At 42.1% G+C, this 23238-nt stretch overlaps 1 protein-coding gene across 5 annotated transcripts in view; it reads left to right on the top strand.

Annotated features, from left to right (window-relative positions):
• mdfic (MyoD family inhibitor domain containing) overlaps nucleotides 1-23238 on the top strand; it is a 238441-nt gene that overhangs the window by 26262 nt on the left and 188941 nt on the right. For 3 of the 5 annotated variants that reach the window (XM_047575094.1, XM_047575095.1, XM_047575093.1), the window contains 2 exons: nucleotides 7743-8123; nucleotides 12766-15026. In XM_047575094.1, the coding sequence (XP_047431050.1) occupies nucleotides 7743-8123; nucleotides 12766-13016 (632 nt within the window). In that variant the 3' untranslated portion in view covers nucleotides 13017-15026. Of the gene's footprint in view, nucleotides 1-7742; nucleotides 8124-12765; nucleotides 15027-23238 lie in introns of those variants that run through there. The other 2 variants (XR_007111241.1, XM_047575097.1) reach the window with 1 other exon arrangement.

The following is a 23238-nucleotide window of genomic DNA, read 5'->3' as shown; positions in this document are numbered from 1 at the left end:
AAAAAAAATCAGCTAGTTCAAATGAGAGCAGCGCAGGGGGGATTACTTGGCCTCTAACAGGGTTTTGGCTCCAACATTAAGGTTAAAACCCTTTTCTATTACTGAGATCTCTGCTGATGTTGCCCTCCCTAGCCCTGAACCCCTCGAGCTTCCAACTCCTTGCCCCCTTCGTGTTTGCAGGTTCAGTGGCTCTCTGCTAGGTCATTCTGTCAGGCCCCCTGATCAGCAGAGGGTGACCAGGGACCGGGGGCTGGCTCCCGTCCAGACGCGCAGACAGCCGCGGCTGACACAAGCACGGCCAGCGCACCCCCCTTTTCTCTTTCAGACTAGAGCTAAAATCGATACGGGCGTCTCTGTGTTTTAAAAGCCACTCAGAGGCAGACGAGCACCTCTGTCCCAAAGGCTGATCTCTCAGCTTAAGACCTTGATTGGCATCCTGAAGATGTGAGGCGCTGACCCACAGCTGTCCCATTAGCAGAGGGTTAATGCTGAGATTGATACTGAGCAAATAAAGGAACTAGATGTGGGGGTATTTTGATAGACTGTCTATCCCCTCTCTGACCCACAGATAGACCTCTGCTGTATTTTGGCTTTTAGGCGGATCTTCATCTCTGACTTCTGAATTCCCCATCTTCGTGAATCTTCCATCGATGCACACACACAATTTATTTGGTGTACAGGCCCGTCTGCTGTTTTGCATGTGCTTCCCTTTTTACATATGTGTGTACAAGTACAAGTGTGCGCATGTGCATGTCTGCGCGCCCGCCGTTGAATTTCAAACAAGTAAGCTTCCAGTGGAACTTCTACTTCAGCAAGTAGATTTGAAGCCGGTGGAATATTTGAGTCATCCATGTAACTGAAACTGAAAATACCCCAATTCCCCTCCTTCCCTCTCCCTTCTTCCCCTCCCGCTCAATCCTGCTCTGTTGCTCCGGTTTTGTTTTGAGTCGTCAGCGAGGAGAGGGTGGAGCACGTTTTTGGAGTATGAAGCCTGGCAGCTCCCTCAGGCCTGCTCTGAGTCACGTCATAATTGATCTTTCTAGAAATTGCGGTAGCTAGCCGTGTAAAGTCTAAATCCGTGCAAGATGTGCAGCTTTTTAAAGACACTGCAGTCGTGTATTCGCCTGTCTTTATACTACACTCTTTCTCCCCACTTGGATGGTAAGAAACAGATGAAGGAGAATGAAAAGCATTTGTCAAAATTTAATGCAGAAACAGACTCGTACAAATTCATCTCAGAAATGAGGAGCGGTAGGAGTGTAAGGCACTATTTAGTATCTTGTGCAGCAGTCGGCTTGTGAGGTTTTGAAGCATTCTGCTGCATTAGTAGCACTCAAATTAGCACCATGCCAAATTCCACACAACAGTGGAGACCAGACTTCTGTGGCTGGAGCTTCAGGGGCGGTGGTGGGCTGAGTGTGAATGACTTTGGCTCAGCGTGATTCATATAAGAGAGTATGGCATCTCATTGGGAGTTTAAATGATTTAGATTGCAGTCAAACACATTAATCTGTGAAAATGTTCCGATTTGAAATCAAAGAATAATTGATGACGACCCCCACCACACCACAGCACCATCACCACCTCTCCCCTCCCAGCACACGCACCTAACCACTTGCAATGCTGAGAGGTTCATGTAGTCAAATCAAGCTCTTGTCTTTCAAGATGCCATTGCTGCTGTAAAATGTAATTAAGCAGAACAAGGTCCGAGGGGGTTATTTTTTTCCACTCAATCAGCAGCAAAATTTGAAATTAGTAAATCCCTGACAACCCGCTTCTCTTTTGTTGGTTAGAGTTGGTGGAGGAAGGGGAGTGGGTGAGGGTTGGAAATAATATTAAGCAATGTCTCTGAGTGTCACTTCCCTTTCAGTAGGTTTGGAGGAGCCAAATTTGAATGACTGTCACAGAGAATTAAAACAGGTTTGGGGATGGGGGGGCGGTGGTAGTAGTATGTCACCAGTGAAAACTAGCTGAGCAATATCGACCGACTGTCCTGGAATGGGAAAGAAAAACAGGTAAAAATGTGACGTTTTCAGTTTAAATGAGATGCTACGCATTACGATCAGCCTTGACAGGTGAAGACAGCTAATAGAGTTCTGTTGCAGGCTATTGTAACACACACACACACACACATACACACACACACACACGCATATAGAGCATGTCACTTTTGCTGATGAGGATCCAATATCCGAGCGAGTAATTTAGCTTTTCCTCAGTGGCCACCATCATCTGCGCGGCCGTCATCATCACCATTTTATCTTGGATAAATACAAAACATTGCGTTGATGAACTGACAGGGCCTGGATTGCGGTGTGATGTCCGGAGTCACTTTTTTTCCCGTATCTGTTGGAACAAGTGACATTTCTGTTAGCCTGTGTCAGATCGCCATCCACTTTGTGTAAACGCTCGAGACAAGACCACTAAATTTGCATGGCACCCATATCCTAATGCCACTTTTTCTCATAAAATTCTAGCTTGATGTTTGCTAATTGGTTTCTATTCTCCACTACTGGCAATAGTTTCTCTTGTTGTTGTTGTGATGGGACACTTGATGTGTCTTTGAGTCTGTTTCCCTGCTACTCGTCCTTCTAGACAATAAAGAAAGTCCTTGTCCATGAGTTTAGAAGGTCAAACGGTAAACGAGGCTTTGATATGCCCAAGGAAAATTTCAATCAGAGCCCCTTTGTAATATCATTCATTGTACTATTTTCCTCTCTCTCTCTGTGTCCCCCTCACTCTCTCTGCCGTATAATTCCCCTGGTTTTGCGTCTATAAATATGGACAGGGAAGATGTATAATTTCTAATGAGAAAATATATCCCTTTGGATTGAAAGGCAGGGGCTGTTCCACACGCTGCTGTTTGTTAGGAGGAGAGATGATACCTCAGGCTGTTTTGGCAGCGAGAAGAGGGGGGTGGTGGAGGTAAGAGGAGTCTGGCTAGGTCATTGCACATTTACAAATTAGCATTTCAATCATGCAGGTACATGGCCAGTCGAGCAGAAAATATACATGTTTTTCTAATACAAGGCAGGAAAAGATAAACAAAACACTGCCCTTGTTTAGCGGAATTAGCATTTCAGAGCTAACCGCCACTGAGTAGTCTGCGCATTTCTCTTTGGGGCTCGCAGCTAAAATTGAAGGTGCCTCGTCCGATCACATATTCAATTCAGTGTTAACTCACAAACTCATAGCGTTGTGTAATAATGGCTATTAGGAGATGAATACAAGATCTAGGTTGTGGTGTTTATTTGGCGGGGATGATGTGACATTTGAATAACTGTATGCTCTCTGGTGATGGGCATTCTAATAAGCCTGGGCAAACACCTTTCGTCTCTCTTTTCCCTGTTTCTCCCTGTCTCAGGGGCATTAATATTAAAAAGGACTGAGCTTTAGAAACACAAAGCTTGTGTGATTGTTCAATTCACTCTGTGCCTTACCTGCGACTCTTGATGTAGCAATGTGCAAATGAGAATCTCCATACTGCCCTGTTTGACCTTTGCGTTATATTTTCATGTTCTTGACTATTTTAGAGTCCTTGTTTATACAGCTTTGTTTCAGTTGACATGCACGCATGCATATTTCTTCCTGGTAGGTCTCCCTGTGTGTGTGTGTGTGATGGGGGGGTATCCAGTAGGCCTATATATACACTCCCCTTCTTCTTTCGTCTTGTCTTTTGGGTGCAATTTCCAGTTGACTCCTGTAGGACCTATTTTCTGTGACAAAAATGGAGGTGTTTATATACTCAGTTTTACATACAGAGCGATCCCCCACACAGCTCTGGTGCGGCTCCAGCTCTCTCCAGGCACTCTCCTGCTCGGTCCCTGTGTGGCGCAGCCACTGAAGACTCAGTGACAAATGGCAATTATATTTGTGTGTTCTTCATGAATCCATCAAACACTGGCCTTTTAAAAATGCTCCCCAGATATTTGAGGCTGTCAGCTACTAGTAGCTGGGACCAAATTGGGATGCTGCTTAGACAGTCAAGAACCACTCACCCCCTAGTTTCCCCTGTGATGTGTGTGACAGCGTGTGTAGGGGAATACCATGTTTTATTCAACTACAAATGTACACTCTCAACAGTTGTTGATGCGCTAGAAATAGGGCAGTTACAAGTCCAATTTGAAGTGTGCATGTGTGTGTATGGATGTGTGTGAGTCCAATTCTTCCTCCACAACAAGGTGTTTTAATGCAGCCTGTCAGGCTATGTGCATTCGGTTATCTTAGGACACCTACCCTCCTCTTCAAGCTTGAGGCGACTGCACAACTTGTGTTTTTTTTTTTTTTTTTTGTTTTTAACTTGTTTGGATTTGTTCTTTTCAAATTGTGATGCTGGTTGTGTTCCCTGCTGTGTTATTGGAACAGTGTAGTCATAGTTGTTTGTCTGTTGTCTATGTTTGCATAAATCAGTTTTATCCTTAGATTTCTCTTCATTCTGGCATTATATTACCCTGAAGTAATGAAGTCTAATCTTGTATGAAGCCCACAGAGCCCTCAAAGAAGTTTTTAAAATTAAGAAAGGAAAAAAAAAAAAAGTGTACAATGCAGTTCATTGTACACGTGATGAATGGCTCACACTAGTTTACTACATGTAAGTTCACAACTACCAAGAAGGTAGTCAAAACATATTTTTACATTGTACTGCATGCAAAGAGAAACTTTTTGATGCCCCGACCAGCATGGCACAATTCAGACTTACAGTATTTCTGCTTTTTCTCATTATCTCTCCATTTGTCTCGTGGTGACTGTACAAGTCTGTCATTGCCATATTTGACAGTATCGTCATTATTATGATCAATGATTATGAATATGACTCCATTGTGTCCATTAATCTTAGTCTCCATGTTCATCAGGATAAAAATAAAGACTTTGGAAAGACGATCCAAGAACCTGCCACTGAAGTGAACTACTCCTCAGAATTGAACTCCTCTTTAGGGCTTTGTAGTGTGTCAGAAACCCAGAGCCACCGCTTATGTACTCTGGTTTTTATATGGTGGTTTCTTAATAACTATTTATACGTTGGCAAATTGAAAGCTTGAGTTCCTCAAAAGGAAAGGTAATTATGCCTCACAGTCTACTCTGGCCTTTTTTGTGCATAAGCATGTGTTTATATGTGAAAGTCCATGTGGCTAGTTTGCTCGAACTAAATGGAGGAAAAAAAGACTGTTATTATTTGAGATTCTAGGGGCGATTGATTTGTTAAGGAACTGTCATCTTTAGATGGGAGTTTACTGTCATGTACTGACTAAATCATACTGCCAGTATTGTGCTTTTCAATATTTGCAAATGAGTTTGTTTTTAAGCTAGTCTGTCCTCCATTAACATCATAAATGAACGTTGTGTTTGATTTTATTTAATGCCATTTTCTAGATTTGTGCTGCACCAAGTAGAACAAGACGAATATAATGGACTATGTCAATTTATATGTGGTGTGAAATGGGCAGGAGTTGACATATGTGGTAAATGATGTTTTATATTTTCTTTTTGCCAACTAGATATTTACGGTCATATGTAGCATTACAAATACATGTTTGATTGAAGTTGACTAAGATGCTAAACTGGTGATCATGTTTTACACAAAATGGCGTGTGGAAGGTAAATAAATATGCAGGAAGTAAAATAACAATTCTTTATTTTTTTGTAAGAAATATCACAACAGCGTTCTGCTGAGACACCAACACTTTTGATCAAGTTAATTATGTGTTTGTTTCTGAAGTGCCTCCAACTATAATTTTCAGCAATTTATTCATTAAAATGGGATTCAGCATAGCCAGTAGACAACGTAGCTTTTACAGTCTGGTTTGTTGATGAGTTATGTTGATTAAAACAGGTATTTAATTAATGACGGCCTTGACCTAAATGACTCAGAAAAGTAATGAAAAGGTGGAGTACATGTGACAGAAACCCTGGGAGTTGACTGTCTCAAGTACATTAATTTGATACGGATTAAATATTTATTTTGAAAGAAACTTCTCAAACATCTTCCTGGTAAAATGAAATCCTCCACCTCAGTGAGGACCACTCTCTTGATGTTGTTACACCCAACTAGGTATTTTCTGTTTTTATAGTTTACAAACCTTAAAAAAACACTGAATTGAAAAATACCAGGTAGTTGTATTAAAATGTTCTCCACACATTGTCGTGGGCAGGCTGCAAAGCATTTGTCTTTTAGAGAAGAAAATCCATCAACCTGGTCTTAAATCGCTGCGTAATGAATTCTATCGTGTGCTACCCAGTTGTCTAATTCAAATTGCATGGAATCCTGATCCCTAAAGTCTATATTTGTTTATTGAAGCAGCGTGCACAAGCCTGAATGAGAAGACGGCAAAACCCAGTGTGTGTATTTAATTGCTTTGTTTTACATCCACATTCACGTCCGGCCTCTCCCAGGGTGATGTGTTGTTAAAAAGCGCGAGGCCCGATTCCCACACTCTCTCGCTCTCTTGTTAAGCATAATTGCACTTGTTGGTGAGCTGACAGAAAGAAAACAGAGATGGAAAGAAATTACCAGCATCATATTAAGTTCTATGTTTGCATGCACTTTGGAAAATTTGTAGATTTTTGGACAGCTGTGGAACACTTCACCAAGCTGTTAAATAAGGCCGAGTTCACGTTCGGCCGTAAAGACGCTATATATTCAATGTATATAAAGAATGTATGAAAAAATGAATAACTATGGTTCACACGGACAAACTTAAAAAGAGATGAATAATTCACTAAGTCTGGCAGCGTGTGCACATGCACAGTGTGTCTGATGTGGAGGAAAGGTAATACAGGAGTAAGTCCCAGTAGAGCTGAATGTGCAGGTGTTCCTCTCAGTAAAATGCCACCTCCTTTGCTCACTCATATCCTTCCCCTTCTTTCTTATCAGACAGGTCGCTGTCTCCTGACTTTCTGTGGCTGTCACACATGCACTTAGAAAAACTAGTTGAGGCCATCTCCGCTCTTTCAGAGGAGAGAAGATCATTACTGTTGCAGACAGCAGCCATTTTGTATATGTACACTATCACAGGCTGTCTTTCTCCTTTTACTGCATTAATCTCTTTCTCTCGCGTTGTCTTAACTCACTGAGGTACTGCTCCCACAAATGTCTGTCTGCCTACAGCAGCGCCTTTTGTGATCCTGTCACATATGCGGGTTTCTGCGTCTCTCCGCTCCTCTCTGTCATTCCAGGTTGAAATGTTTGCCGTATGATCGATATTATCATGTTAGGAAACGTGGCGTGATTTGCTGAGAATGATTTAGTTGAGAATGGTGTGTCTCTGTTGTGGCTGTGTTCGGTTTGTAAGAACTGAAGAACTGACAGACTGCTTTATACGTGAATAAAATATATGAAGTGCAGAGAGTGCAGGCAAAGTTGTCTTTCAACTAAAATAAAGTTAGGTGAAAGGAATCCACAACTCTTTGTCTTTAGTAAAAAAAAAAGTTATTAAAGTAAAGCATTACTTTTTCCATGTATTACACCTTACTGTTTGGAAATGTTTTGTCCTCTAGAGTCACCAAAAGAAATTGCGTCAAGTTGTTGTCTTTCTGTATTCCGTTTCATTGGACTGTTTCTTATTAAAATCCTTAGCTTGCAGATGTTTCAGATGAATAAATGCCAGCTAGATGTAACACTCCGGGGAAATTTCATCACTTAACACTCCCTAAGTACCGATTTAAGTAATTGTTCCAAATCCTCACAGCCAACTTTTTACTACACGAGATTAAAAATGATATCCTTTTCCTTTTCTCCACACCAGCTCAACCTCGGTCTGAGTCTGACTCGAAGCCAGCGCCCTCGGAGCCCACTGAGGGAGATGCTGCCAAGGACCAAAATGGCATTCTCCATAGCAGCGCTGACACACCCACTCTGAGTAATGGCAGCAGAATCCACCCTGCCGGGTCCGAGGCCACGCGGACCTGCTCGTGCGGTGCCAGCATCGGCACGAGTGCCGTGGGTGGGTCAGGCCCTGGCACAAGAGGAGCAGCGCCAATGACAGAGCAGCCCAAGAAGCAGCCGTCCACGCCTGTGTCGCAGAGGATGCAGAGAAAACTGAGGTCCAGCTTGTCAGTCAACAGCGACAGCAGCCGACGCAGCAAAGGCAGTTCCACAGGTTCACAGAAACCTCCTTTACCAGAGGGTGAGTGTCCACACACGAGGTATAAATGATGGAAAGTACAGGAAAGCGTAGACCTATGCATATTGATCGATACTAACATATCTTATCTAACGCTTTATTGCTGGCATCCTTCTGTCTTTGCATCTCACCTTTTCGTTGGTCGAAACTAATCACATTGCATCACTGCATATTCCAATAATATATGTGCTACTTCTATCCATTGATGGCTTCATACCAAACTATATATTGTAGTTCTTGGTCTTATATTGTCTTGTCATTTTGGGGAAAACATAAATATCATGCCTAAGTTTGATTACAGGCAAAAATACTTGATCATGTAATCCTAGTCTGTAGTGGTACAGTGAAATGAGAACACCGTCAAACAAAATGGGACTATTCTTAGGAGGCGCTCATGAAATAATACCCCAGAAGATATTGATAATAAATTCTTACCTTCTCTCACCTTTTAATGATGTCAGAGCATGACCTCTCATATTTATCACTCCCGTCAAGCAAATGACATCTTATCTCGCCCCTGTGGCTTTTATTTTCTTTAACAACAAGTCAGTGGGTCGGTTTGCCATGCAGGGAAGCCGTCACTTTGTCAGGTGCAAGGCTGAGGTGAGTCTAGTAATGAAGGTTGTTGGCCGGTCCTTTTCCATTGGGGAGATAGGTGTGACCGTCTAACGAGGCCTGAGAGCACAGGGTGCCTATTAAAAGTCGTGACCAGCCTTCTTCGGGCCCCTCACGACCCCTCACACCTCTCTGGGCCCTTTTTGGTTCTCCCTACATCCCGTCAGCACCACCCTGGCCCTCATTAACAGGGCCCAGACGCCTCCCTCCTCCAGCTACTGTACTCAGTGGCTGTGCGTCTATTTGTGGACTTGCATGTGTTCTCTGTGCTACCTTAGACCGTACAATATGAGAGTTTTGGCATATTTCCAACAAATATTTCTTATATTCCTTCTTATTTATCCGGCCCAAGGCCTTTGATGTTTTTCATGTTTTTATGAGAGTCTTTGCTCCAAGGTGAGGATGGAAAATAAGATGTCATTTTAAAAGATTCACAACGGTCAGGTTGAGATTTAAGTTGAAATGAAAGAGAAAAGTGGGCAGTGAGATCTCTATTTGATGATGCTGTTAAAATATGCATCAGATGAATATGCACATGAACAAAACACACACCCACACCACGTCGCAGATAAAGGCGGGTTGCATTCACCAGAGATATTCCAGACGCATCATGTTTTCTACGTCTTAATTGGTAAAGAACGGAAGAGAGGGAGTGCAAAAAAAACAACAACAAAAAAAAAACAGCTGCTCAACAAGTCTCATTATGTCTTTAGTGTTGCTTATTTGCAGACACGAGAGCTCTCAGAATCAATATGTTCTCTCTCAACTATTTATTTCCCCCCGGAAAACAGCCAAGCTGTTGTGTTTGAATGTTTACACGGATTAACATAATCTGTTTGCCTGTGAAATTAGCCTCCTAAACAGCCCCATGAACACAGGAAATAAAAGGCGTAAGCTAGCAGGAGTCAGCTCTGGGGATTCTGTTGCTCTCTGTGATTCTTGGCACACGCCGTTGGCACCGTAGCCAATCTGTGATAACACCTCAGCTTCTGAGGAGTCATTTACTCCACTGCTTTTGTTCAGCAGGGTGTGTTGCCTACGCTCTTGTCATCCAGTTTATGTTTTTGTTAATTGTGTGTAATCAGTTAAGGTCTTAAAGCTGCTTTAGCCTCATTTAGAGATTTCGAGCCAAGGCCGGGAGCGGAATCTTAAGCCCTCTACACTTGATGTGTTTGTGTGTGTGTGTGTGTGTGTTTTGTGGAAGCTCTAGTGCTCTAGCTTTGACTTTTCCCTCAGTCATACATTATAAACAGACCTGCTTTAAGTGCATGAGGTGGACCTTCAGTGCCCAGGCCGCATCCTCTTCTCCCTTTACCCATGTGTGCCTTCTGTGCATTCCCATGGCCACCAAGGCTTTGTCTGATCAGTCTCTCTCTCTTCATCTTACCCTGTTTAGCTTTCTTGCCCTCCCTCTCACTCTTTGTGAGTTTGAATGTTTTGCACAGCTTGCTGCTCTGAGGCCCATCCAGCTTGTTTTGTGTCATGCCGCTCCCCGTTTTTTGATGTTAGCTTTCCAGATGTCTCAAACTATTTCCTCAGAGGCACCGGACGCTGTTTTTGCCCCTGCAAACCCTGGGCTTCATCTCTGCTCGCTGACATTAAACAGGAGCATTGTCAGTGTATGCTGCTCTGTCTGTCTGTTGGTTGGTTTCACTCTGTCTCTGTCTGCCTTTCTGTCTGTCTATCTCTGTTTTCATGGAGATGTGCCTTGCGTCCAGCTCTCTTGTGTACTGTATATGACCCCCCCCTCCTTCCCCTCCTCTTTTCTAGCTTCTGTAAGATCCAGACTAATCGCTGGTGTTGAATTATACATCCAAGTGAATAGCTGAGAAGGCTGGCCACTGCTTAATGTCTATGTACTGTGTTTGTATCATATTCACAGTCTGCTGTTACATTCTGAATGCTGGCATGGCTATACCCTCTGGGTCCTTCAGAGTTTGTTAGGCTGAACTTTGAGGTTTTGTGCATGAAGCTGTGGCCGAACAGTGTTTATTGCACTCACTGGCAGCTTGTAGATGGTTGTACACTATGGTGGATGCCAGTGTGGAATGTGGTATGAGTTTTGTTATGCCAGCATGAAACAAATCCACAGTTTGCCCAATAGCAGTTTACCGCACATCCACTTCACGATGTTAAATAGTGAAGGATTTATTCTCATGCATCTTCCATCACTGCCAGTGTTATGGCCTCAGATAAGGATAATAAGATGCATTCAAACTTCAGGCGCCCTCTCAGATACACACATGTAGGCACACGCTTGCTCGTTTCATGTTCCCTTCCCTATCTTGTTTGTATCACAGTTAGTGCTCCTGGTCAGCTCTGCAGCCCTTAGCGCTGCAAAATTAGAAAAAAAAAAAAATCCCCTCTACTTTGATTAATCAAACATGAGCATTCAACGGCCCTCAGCTTGCCTTCCCATTCCGTCCTCCACACTCTCCTTCCTTCACTAACCCAATCAGTAACAGCCCCTTCTGACAACTCAAGATGGGCTGATGAAAGTTATGCAAATGTGCCCTGTTTGTAATGCTATTTTTTCTGCATCCATCCATATCATGTCTTTTTAACACTCCAAAGCGGCGGCGCCGCCCTGGCCTTGGTTGAAAAAGGAGACAGCTGCCAGGAGTGCATGCCAGACCCACTTACTGAAGGATATTTAGTACTGTTTACTGACTTGGATACAACAACAGAAGGACCTGGTGTGGAGCAGTTCGATTACAGACAACATAAACTAAATGCATTCATTTTTCGTGTGGGCTGCAACACATTTAAGAGTTGTATTCCAAATTAAACTTTTTATTATTTGGAAAAAGTGACCTCAGCTCTTATGAAATAACAACTTTAACTTCAGTTTATTTCAAATTCACACTACGAGACACAATCTCTCTGGTTGACAAGGTGGTTTTCACACCACAAATCTGAGTGAAGACAAGATGTTGTAATTACAAGAGCGTTTGTTTTTCCTCTCCCTGACGTATGAAATGGAGAAGAACAATTCTCAAAAACACACATGTGAGAAAGGAAATCAAAGCCAGGATTTTGTTTATATCCTGCTGTATTTTCCGGGCCAGCTTCTCTTTTGCTCTCCGGACACGTCATGGGGCTGCTTGAAATAGAAGAGCGTGCCAGATTTTTTTTGTCGATGATTTTAAGTATGCTAGAAAACATCAGTGACTCTAGGGAGAAGGTGAGGATGTGTTTCTCGCCGCTGTAACCTAATGAGCATCTAGATTCTGCTGTGATCTGTTGAATTAACCTGTGGTGAGGAAACCTATTTTATTTTTTTCCTCAATCAGATTAAAAATGGAGCGATTAACACTTCCACCACCATAACCGACGTGACGTCAATGAAAGCATTTGAGCGTATTTGTGATATTTGTCCTATTTCATTGCTCATTCACATCAGCACCGCAACATGTTAATGAAACATAGAACTAATTCAGCCATTCAGAACCAGATTCATGATGACTAATGGGCACATTAGAAACTTAAAGGGGAACTCTCGATTGCTGCGGAACAACAAGCTGAAACCCAGCACCAGACACATAAAGAAGGTCTGTGAGGAGGTTAATCAGAGGCGTGAGCATTTCCAGCATTAATTCACCTATTTGCCAGGGAGAGACTCTAGGACTTTGCTAATCATCGTTGTTTGATCAACCTAGCAGTTTGCATGATAATGCCACAATTATTTAATGGTCTGTTAATCAAAACTGCAGGGGATGAATTCGTTTCTTTGAATTTCCTTGTTTCCCCCATCCTGGTTTGCCGTCACTTTTTAGTTGCGTACTTACTCTTTCCTCCTGTCGGCTTGTCAAGCACGCATCGACTAACAGACTCACTCTACACTTCTTTTCATTTATTTGGCTGGAACTAAGATTTAGTAAATGCACCGATTTTTTATTTTTTATTTTTTAGTGATTTGTTGTTGTTCATATTTGTGTTTTTTTTGTTCTTTTTTAATTTATTTTCATTTTATTCACATATTTATCTCACTTCACAACTTGTCACCCCGACTGGTTTGACCTGGACTCAGACTGCTGTGTTCACTGCATCCTGGCCTGCCTGTTCTGTGAGTTCCTGACGCTTTGCAACATGGTGGTGGCCCAGGCCTCGTGCGGCGCATGCACATCTGAGGCTTGCTGTTGCTGCTGCTGCGCAGATGACCTGGGTGATGACTGCAACTGCCCCTGTGACATGGACTGTGGCATCATGGATGCCTGCTGTGAGTCCTCAGATTGCCTGGAAATCTGTATGGAGTGCTGCGGCATCTGTTTCCCCACATAGGGAGGTCTGCAGTGTGTCGGTGTGGACCAGGGTGTCTCTGCTGGGGATAACTGGACCCCGGATGAAAACACAGAAGGAAACTGCTGCTGCTGTCACTTTGAATTCAGCAACAGACGGAGGGGAAAGTGTGTGTGTGTGTGTGTGTGTGTGAGTGTGTGATAGCTGGAATATGTGTTGTGTTTGTGGAGGTCTGACTTTTCAGTATGTGTTAAAGAGTGTGGTGTGGCTGTGTAATGCATGCTTTGAAAAATGTATCTTGACACTGGGCTTCTCCATCAAAACCAGCTCAGCGCGGGCTAGAAGTAACTCCAAATATATGAACATGTCAGTTAAATCTTCTGTGTATTTTTTAAGTATTCTCTCAGTTTCAGAAAAGTATTATCACAGACTGCTTTTAAAAGATTTTATTGTTAGATCAGGAATGCTGTCTAATTGTTTCGCATACAGTCTAAAAAAACATTTACTCTGGATTCATTTACAATACCTTTGTGTTTTTTAATGCTCAGTTGCAGTCGTAGTACTGTACAACACTGTAAAAGGTTTATGTGATAGGTCATACATTCTTTATTACTCTCTGTAACTTTGGAACACAGACTTCCATTTAGATATATCTACTGTAGAACAGGAGAAACTAGTGAAATATCAAAGTTGAATCAGGACATCACGCGAACATGATAAAGGAAAAGATTTTATGGGGACAAAATATTTTTTACTTTTCTACATTTTCTACGTTTTTTTTTTATTGAAATGACCTTTTATTACTGAAAATAACTGCACAGAATTACTGATAAGCTTATATTTGTTGAAATAAGTGCTGTAATGTTTATGAAATTATTCTACGAAACAATCTCATCTCACATCTCTTGATGAAGTTTTTGAAGCATTGGGGTTACTGGAAATTTAGTGCAGATACAAAAGGTTTTCACCAGCTCACTGTATAATATTCACACTTGTTTGTTTTCTGTTGCTGCTTGTCCTCTAGAGGGTTGTGGGGGGTCTGGAGCCACAGCTGTCCATGGGTGAGAGGCGGGGTACACCCTGGTACACCTAGTGTATTGCAGGGTTAACACACAGAGACAGACAACACACTAATACTCACACCTACGGCCGATTCAGAATCACTAATTATCCTAGCATGTCTTTGCCTCAAAATCAGACTGATACATGTACACATAAGACTTTGTCAGCTGCATATGGTACAATTTTGTTTTTCCTGTGATGCTATGTCACATACAGCACTCGTTTTGCGAGGATGACTTGCTGAACTACACTCTGTTCATGAGGGCTGTGATAAGGAATTAAAAAATGGTGACCCTAGTTGCCATATAAGCGGCTTTCGGAATTCGAGCCCAGTGACTCTCACTACAAAACAGGAGTCACGAACTGTCATGATGAAATGGTAAACTAATGCAGGGTAAAGGCAGTTTTCTTCTCCTTTTTTTCTGCTTCTTAATTCTGTGTATCTCTCAATGAGTTTATGGTGAATCACCAGCAGAGTCATTTTCTTGTCTTGGAGATCCGCTTTGATGTCGTTTAAGTGATGATACTTAACGCTGGCCCTCATTAGCACTGCTTACTAAATGGCAACAAAAAAAACGTCCCTTCCTAACGCCATCAAAGATAATGCGCTGTCATGTACAGCTCGTATTAATGGCGCACTGTTAGTCGTACGAGGAGGTTGGATAGGCACCTCTTCAGCAGATAATGTGCAGAAAGTAAACCTCATTTTCATGTTTATTATGAGCTCAAACCACAAGTATGTTACAGGCTAAAGAGTGTCAAGAAAACACTATGTAGATAATGTGAAGAATTTATCTAAAAGAAAAAGTATATAGAAAATAGTAGTTGTCTTATGCAGTACTATTTATGCTGTGCCTCACGCTCAGTCCTTCTCATTTTCATTTTCATCTTCAGCTTAAATTGGATTTAGTGACTCAATTTATTAGTTTTGTACATTATCATAAATCTTAAAGAGAACCATTTTTTAAAATAAAACATTACCAAAAAAGATTGTTTTATGCTGTTATTGTGTGCATTATTTCATGTTCCTGTTGTGCTGTGAGACACGTTTCTCTTCCCTTCTAGTGTGGAGTCATGTAAGTTGCATTTTCACATACATGTCAATGTGCCTGGTTCTCTGAGTTTTCTTGTACATACTGCCTGTTTAACACCCAGGATTCAGATCTATATATATATATTTTTTTTTTTTTTTTTTAGTGCATCTTGACCCGTTCCTTGGTGGAAAATGAAGCATTATTCCAAATGACCTGATGTTTGGTCATTTGGAGACTGTAGTTTACTACATTTCTTTTTTAGAGAGCAAAGTTTTGTTTTCTTAGTAAGACTCACTTGCTGATCCAGTGATGAAAAGAACGCTTGAAAATGACTTTTGTTACAGTTTAAAGATTTATTTTAAATCCCTCGCCACACAGTTTTGTTTTTGAGCGCCTTAGCGAGCTCACTTCAACAAAGACAAAATAAAACTGTGGATATAAAAAATTATAATTGTTTTTCAACTTTGCTAACTGTTCATCAAAAGGGCCAACAATTTCCAAGGAATGACTGCTCGCCATTGCTCAGTGCGTTGCATTGCTGCGTTTGGCTAAAAACACAAGAATCTTAAGAGAAAGGCAAATGTTCCATATCAAAGTTGCATCTTGCTATTTGAGTTTACTTCCTTCGAGTGGATGGAGAAGCAGCATAACGTCTAAGTTTTGTGACGGCCGCATCTTTAACCTCTCGTCTGCCTTTCACATGTCGCACATTCATCCTCCTCCGGTCCTTTCTCTATTAGAGAGGGTGCTAACCTGAGAACGGCATCGGGATTAACATGGAAACATGACCAGCAACACTCAGTCAGGTCATCAGGGAGCAGGGACCTCCTGCTGGCTGGAACAGCAGTCTGACCTTCAGCCAACACCACCCCCTGTTAACCCCTCAATTAACCTCCACGTCAGCCCCTCCGCTGGTAGAGCAGAAAGGAAGAGACTCCCCTTGCCATTCTATCTTTATTTCCTTTTATCATTTTCTGCCTGGATACACCCTGGCCCCAGGAAATTACCATCTTATTTCACTAATACGTTGGGGAAAATATCGCTGTCCGCGAAGTCTGTAATCACGCAGGAGTTGTACTTTTTCTTTCTTTTTTTCACTTTATTCCACATTTACAGAGGACGCGGAAGGTTGGAAATTTTAAAAACTCCAGGTAGAGTGCGCAGTGACCTTTTCACAAAGTCTTCCACCTTTCTACTCCTCTAATCAATCCCCCTCTGATCGCTCGCTGTGTGCTGGATTGTAATGTCACAATTAGGACTGCTCCATTGTTTCTGTTTGCCGTCTGGGGAGAAATTCAGTACTTCTGTGATCTCAAGGTCATTTTTTTTTTTTTTTACAATATTACAATAAATTACTGTGTGGTCGCGGCCACCTTCTCTGACTAGCCGTGTATTTATCCATCCATCCATCCATTCATCCCTTCTTCCTGCTCAATTGGGTGGGATACTCTTTCACTCAGAAAATGAAAGTCCTCCTGCCCTCGGCCATGAGAACAAATTACTGCTTTTGCTGTGGCTTTATAAGAGGAAAAAACAGATGGGAACATTAATGGTGTTTTGCTTCCTTCATTTTCATTTGGGGTAGACCTGAGCGTTGTATACTGATAAGATTATAACCATATCATAATTAGGAATAATATGACTAATTAAACAATACAAGAGGGGGTGATGGTAATGTGTTGCGCTGCTATTTGTTCCCCATCTGTTTCTGGCTGGACCGCCAATTCTTTTTGGCGAAAATGTTTTTCCCCTCAGTCCTCTCGTCAATCCATATGATTCATAATAGCCGCCATTACCTGACTGTTAGAACCGGGGTGATTCATTTTGTTACATTTAAAATATTGTGTTGCGAATCATTAAAGGTAATCATTCAGGTGTAATAACTGTCAGCATGTGCATGTGCTGCATGCAGTTTTCCATCCCAAGCAAATCAAAAAATTACATGCATTGTTACATTGTGGTATGTGGTTGCTCATGCGTTGTAATAGATTCCAATTGGGATATTTACTGATTTTTAATCCAGAATTTGTAATCTTAAGTATGCGGTTAAGGAAGTTACAACAGTAACTTTTAGTTTGAAATATCAAACAAACACTGTTGTCCTGTGTTAGTCCAGTGTTTTCCAAACCCAACCATCCACCCTGACCTCCTCCCTATGCAAACTTTAAGCGCAAAGAAAATGATTACTGATTGGTGTATTCTTGCACACCATAATATAATTTTTCTTCCTCTAAGTTTAGAAATACTTGACTTCCCTGTTTAGACCTGTGGCACGACATTAAAATAAGGTGAGACAATCATTCAGAGAACTGTGCAAGGAAAAAAAAATAAAGCGGAGAGTTCAACTAATGTCACTTTCAATTAATCTCCTCAGGTAGTGGCCCCATTAGCCTCCTCACACATGTGCCTGGTTTACAATGCAAATAGGGTGATTACCTGGGAACTGTAATCGACTTTGACAAGGAGCTGAAGAAGCCTGCCTTTGCATACGTCTTATTTGTTTGCTTATTTCTTTCGCACAAATTATTAATGTGGTTGGCAACATTCAGAAACAAATAAAAATTGCATTAGTATTGACAGAATAATACAAATTGATTCATTTTCGTGTGTTTTTAGCCAACAGAAAAGGTTTAAAATGAGTTTTTTGCTGCTAAAAACTCAACTCTCTCAAATGATATCAGTCTCAAGTCTTGGCAATGAAATGTAAATGATTTCCAAGGGAAAAATTTGTATTCTTTGTTCCCGTCTCTTCTTAGAGTAACAATGTGTGATCGTACTCATACCTTAAATATTTAAAGACCCCCTTTTGCTAAAGCTTTGCTGTGGTACATGGGCCTCTGACTGCTTCTAATCTCCTTGTTACCTGGAGGCGTCACCACGGTGATGCAAAGATAACATCTGGCAGTTAGCAAGATCACGAGACTGGAACTTAAAAAAAAAAAAAAAAAACCCTGGATGGGGCACGGTGAGGTTCAAAGTTTCTGCCACACGCTGTGCCCTGAGAAGACGACGTCTGCAACATCTGCCTGAGAGGAACGAAAGAGTCGGGAATAAAAGGAGAGAAAAGACACGGAGATCAATCATTTCCTCTCTTCCTCTGCATTGCAGAAAACACCCCCTCCTTCCTCACATCTCCCAGATACTCCAGCATCTTAATCCGTACGTGCGAGTGGAGCGTTTTTGCCGGGGCCTCGGCGTCAGTGGTGTGTTTGTGTGCTTGCGGTAAGGGAGGCTGGTGTTTTATGGATGCCTGCACAGGCGCTCGGAGAGATCGGGGGTCTTGGACCTGTAAATAAGACATCAGCTCAAAGTTGTGCACTTTCAACTTTTCTATTTTCCTTTTGGCTCTGCTCCTGAAAGCCAACGGACCGTGCTGGAGGCAAATTGAGAGGGACGTGCGGATCAGGGATGCCTGTTTATTTGCTTGTACACGCTCCTTGAGCTATAAATTAGATGTCACCATTGTTACATGTCATTTGCTGATGTGGACGTGTTGCGCTCTCCCGAGCGGCACTTTTGATTGTTTGTTCTTAACATCTCTTAAATGAACGAGGATGCCGGAGGCCTCCAGTCTTCAGGATCTTGTGAGTGATTGGCAGGTTGTTTGTCAGGCACGCTTGTTCTATTATGGGAGCGTTTACAACCACTTACGGAGCGGGATTTGTTTATGATGAATACATTTCTTGTGCGGTTCCTTTTGAAATAACAACATCTTTTGCAATCCACGGTTGAATCGGTAGCTTCTGTTTGCAATATATATATTTTTTTTTTTTCTTTGCACTTCCAAGTGGCACAATTTATTAACTCCCAGATGTGTTGCATAATGCCCCCTTTTAAAACGTCGACGGTTGATGATTTTGCTGAGATCTTTCTTTCTATTAAACTATTTGTTTTTAAATTGTGGATAAACAAAAGAAAAACTCCACTCATGGTGGTTTATAAAGGCTTTTTTTATAGAGCTGTGTGTAAGTCTCCTCTCAGGCTGACTCAACCAAAGAAACCCCACCCAGACAAAGGGGGAGAGAGAGCATGTAGTAGCTTACCTCCCTCCATGCAGAAAGAAAACATGGATCAAGGTCTTAATAACACCAGCCATTGTGGCAAATATATAGGCCTCAACTTTCCGCTTGGAGCAGCCTCTTCACATTGAGTTAACATGAGTGACAGGCAAAGCCTCTCGTACACACACACACACACACACACCAACATGCTGCCTCTGAGATGCAGGGATAAAAACAAGATCAAACCGACGTGTTCAGATAAGTGTTTTTCCATATTCTGCTCGGGCGAACTCGGCGTCGAGCGCTTGCGTCTGATTTTCCTTTAACAAATAAACAAACACAATATTAGTTGTCTGATCTGTTAAATTGTTTTCCTGATGCGCGGTACGTTCCGCTCGCTCGCCGAGCTCGACTCCGTGCGCTCCCCCACAAACAACAACAATACAGCAACCATTAAAGCCCAGATGTTTCGCCTCAACGTGTTTATTTGCCTGTCAGCTGTCCCTAATTGTTTCATCTGCTACAAATAAACACATCTTAAGCAGCAAACTGCCGTGGCGACAGTTTGTTTGTGATGATGAGTAGTGCGCTGCGCAGATTAAAAAGAAAGGTAACTAGGCATTGGCAGGGTGTTTTGTACACATGCCGCGGGGGAATTCGATGCGTGGGGAAAGTTTACAGGTGTGCGCTGGCAACACCTGCTTGCATCCTCATCCGGAACAAAACCACTTAAACTGTAAATTGACACGTGCGTTATTGTCTAAGGGTTCAGTTTCAGTTTAACTGCCGCATGCTTTCGTGCAAACCATCACAGGCTGTATTAGCTTTAAATCTTAGATGCACGCAGTGTTTTTTTATTTTTATTTTTGCTAGGTGTGAATGCACAGTGATCAGGCATAACATTATGACCACTGACAAGTATATAACATTGACCATCTTGTGACAATACGATGTTCTGCTGGGAAACGTTTGGACCTGGCATTCATGTGGATGTACCGCCCACCTAGACCAGACCAGACCAGACACCCCCACCACATAGCAATGACACCAGCAGCCGTCCCCAGAAGGATGCAGGCCTCCAAATTCCTTAGATCTCAAACTGATCAACTATCTGTGGGATCCACTGGAACCTGATCCACAGTGGAACCCACAGGACCTGAAGGTCCCCACTAACGACATCCTTTTACCACACCACCACCAGATACCTTCAGAAAGCCCGTGTCCATTCTCTGATGAGCCGCCGCTGAGACCTACACAGTATTAGGAAGGAGGTCATTATGTTATACCTGATCAGTGCATATGTAAAATTTTTGTGCCCACCGAAATATAATGAAGGGGACATTCCAGAAACCGTGCCGTGGTTACTTGAAATATTTTTTTAAGATCAAGACACATGGAATATACAGATGTTTCTGCTATTTAAAAAAAAACATAAAAGGAACACAGGTAATGGTGGGGACGTGCCTGATACAAAGCTAATGCATGCGGAACTGTACGTGTCTGCCACTTTGAAAAAAAATCAATCATACACATATAATCATGCTATTTTTAACGGATTGTTGTTCTGGGCACATATAGCTCGTCTGAACGTGTTTCATACTAAAAGCAGTGCTAAGAAATGAAAGGTTTCAGTCCATTGGAACGTCCGTGAGCTTTTATTTTCAAATTACAGGTGCTGAGTTTGTCACCAGCTTTAAACAAATGCAGAACTTCAAATTAAAAGATCATGAATTTGTATTATTAGAAACATACTGGCCTCAACAAGGACTGTTGTTGTAAATAAAGGCACTGGGCACTATTTGTGGAGATACACATTTGGGTGCACGTATGGGCCACATTCGGAGCACAACGCACCTCAGTTACAGTTTGTGGCATGTTGACCGGTTAGCTGTCAGCTCTGTGTGTTGTAGACGAACGAAGCAGCCCACACTTTTCTTGTGGGTGCATGTCGCTGTCTCAGCAATGCAAAGCCCCCACCTCTGGACGGAAGGAGAAACACACCTACTTTTAAACACTCTTACATGACTTGGACAGCAACATATTGCAGATGTGCGCAAAGATCATGTCTCTGACACAAGTTGCTCCTTATCAAGCTTTTGACATAACAAACAAGAAAAAAAGCAAAAAGATGGTGATTGATGTAGTCAGCTCATATACATTTTAGAAGAATATATCTATAGTCTATATGGTCTGAAGACACGAGGCATACAGTAGGAGTGGATGTAGATTAATGGTGGGTGGGTGGGAAAGGATCATCTCATGCTTAATTTATCCAGTGCGAACAAAGGAGATTCTTATTGTGAAAAGTGTCAGTTGCGATACATGTTTTCTTCATGTTTGTTGTGTGGTGTTAATTGACGTGCTTACTGCTTTGTAAACGAACTAGAGTTTTCCTGTATTCCTGTACGATTCAACTTTAAAAACACAAACTAGCTTTGGTTCTCTGGTGCACAAAGTGTTCATAACATACAGCAGATGACAAGTCTCGGAGTGTTTGTAGTTACGTATTCCGTCTAGTATTTGAACCCAAATATGAATAGTTCATGGCTGATTATTAATACTGTATATTTGCTCTTCTTTGTCAGAAGAGTCCAGGGGTGCCACCTAAACAAGCTAGCTGTTTTTGAAGCCTTCTGAAAGCAGAAGTGTAAGTTACAGTCACCTCTTTGAGACTCGGAGAGAGTGAGAGAGAGCAAGGCACGGAACGAGAGAGGAGGAGAGGGGCGCTTCAGATCGGAGATGCCACGTCTCATATGTTGCAAGGTGATGAAGTGCAGATTTCTGCCCTTAAAGAGTATGTGCCCTGTGGACATGTGTGAGATTTATGTGTCTTTCTTCCCCCTCCCCGCCCCATTCTTCAAAATTCAAACACGGCTCGACGAAAGGCGGTTTGAAATATTCTCCGCATCCGAAAGAATATTCGAGATGATCGAGCTCGCAGGTTAAAAATGTATATGCAAATGCAAGCTACATTAGAGCATGCACAGGTTGTTAATAAATTAACACGTGGCAGAAATAATTCAGTTTAGCGTGATAATTCTTGGGTGCGAGCTGTCAGCTGTCGCATTGTTCCGGATAGAAAGTGACGCTGAAATGGCAACACGAGCAGTGAACTGTGATGTTTTAGTGTACCTTCAGTCTCAGCACTCTGACACAATAACTGCCTTTTGCTCGCCTGGATCCGGCTTTTTTGTCATCTCGGAAGAACAAAAGGTTTAATTAAGGATGCTTTTCAAAGAGAAGTTGACACCAAGCATGCACACACATATTATCTCAGAAGGGGTTTGCGAGAGTAAATTGTCTTGGATGCCAAATCACTAACACTTTTTCAGAGTTAAAGATCAAGATGCATCTTGACGGCGACTTACATTTCTCTTTGTTGAGTCTAATTTCCCTTTTGCCTTCAAAAACATTCATAATCACTTCTCGTAAATGGTGTAGAAAGTTTGAAATGCGAAATGTTTCCGCTTTGGTTGCAAAGCCCCCTGATTGTAGGAGGGCATCTTGACGTTCCAGGCAGGGATGCTGTGTGACTAGTGCACTTCCTCTTTGCCTCATCCTGGAGATTTGCATAGCGGGAACCCGGGGAGCTGACACTCTGTTTATGTAGCTCAAGGTGCAGGGGATGTGTGAGGTGTCAAGTGACTCACAGTCAAGTTTTTAATAAGTGCCATTTGTTCAATCTGCTGTTTAAACACTCCTGTCGCCTCTCTATATCCTTAAAGACTGTATGCCCCACTATCTTTTAATTAAGTCTCGGGCTAATGTGCCACTTAATTGACTAATCTGAGAGATTTTGTTTTCTCTAATTTACTTGAAAAACCATCGCCAGCTAAGCTTTTTAATATTGGTCTGATGGGGGTGGATACTTAGTGGATGCCTCAGAAGTGAGTGCAGGGGTAGAGAAAGTACTTGAAGTGGAGAGAAACAAAGTAGCGTTAACTCCTTTTAATTCTTATTAGGCTTGACAGCAGGCTGATAGCGAACTAGGCCATCATGTCATTCTTGTTGAAGTGTTTTTTTTTTATAATTTTATTTTTTTCACAGGTATGCTCGCAGATCTTCTCTGGCATTATCTTGAATTTGCATAAAGTACGCGATTGCACATAGTTGTGTTAAGTTCCCAAGCTGAATATACTTTATCAGCGTTTCGATGGATTACTATTA

Source organism: Mugil cephalus, chromosome 22 (assembly GCF_022458985.1).
Source record: "Mugil cephalus isolate CIBA_MC_2020 chromosome 22, CIBA_Mcephalus_1.1, whole genome shotgun sequence".
NCBI classification, from domain to species: domain Eukaryota; kingdom Metazoa; phylum Chordata; class Actinopteri; order Mugiliformes; family Mugilidae; genus Mugil; species Mugil cephalus.
Note: the sequence above shows the minus strand (reverse complement) of the source record. Positions and strands in the feature narration are given on the sequence as shown.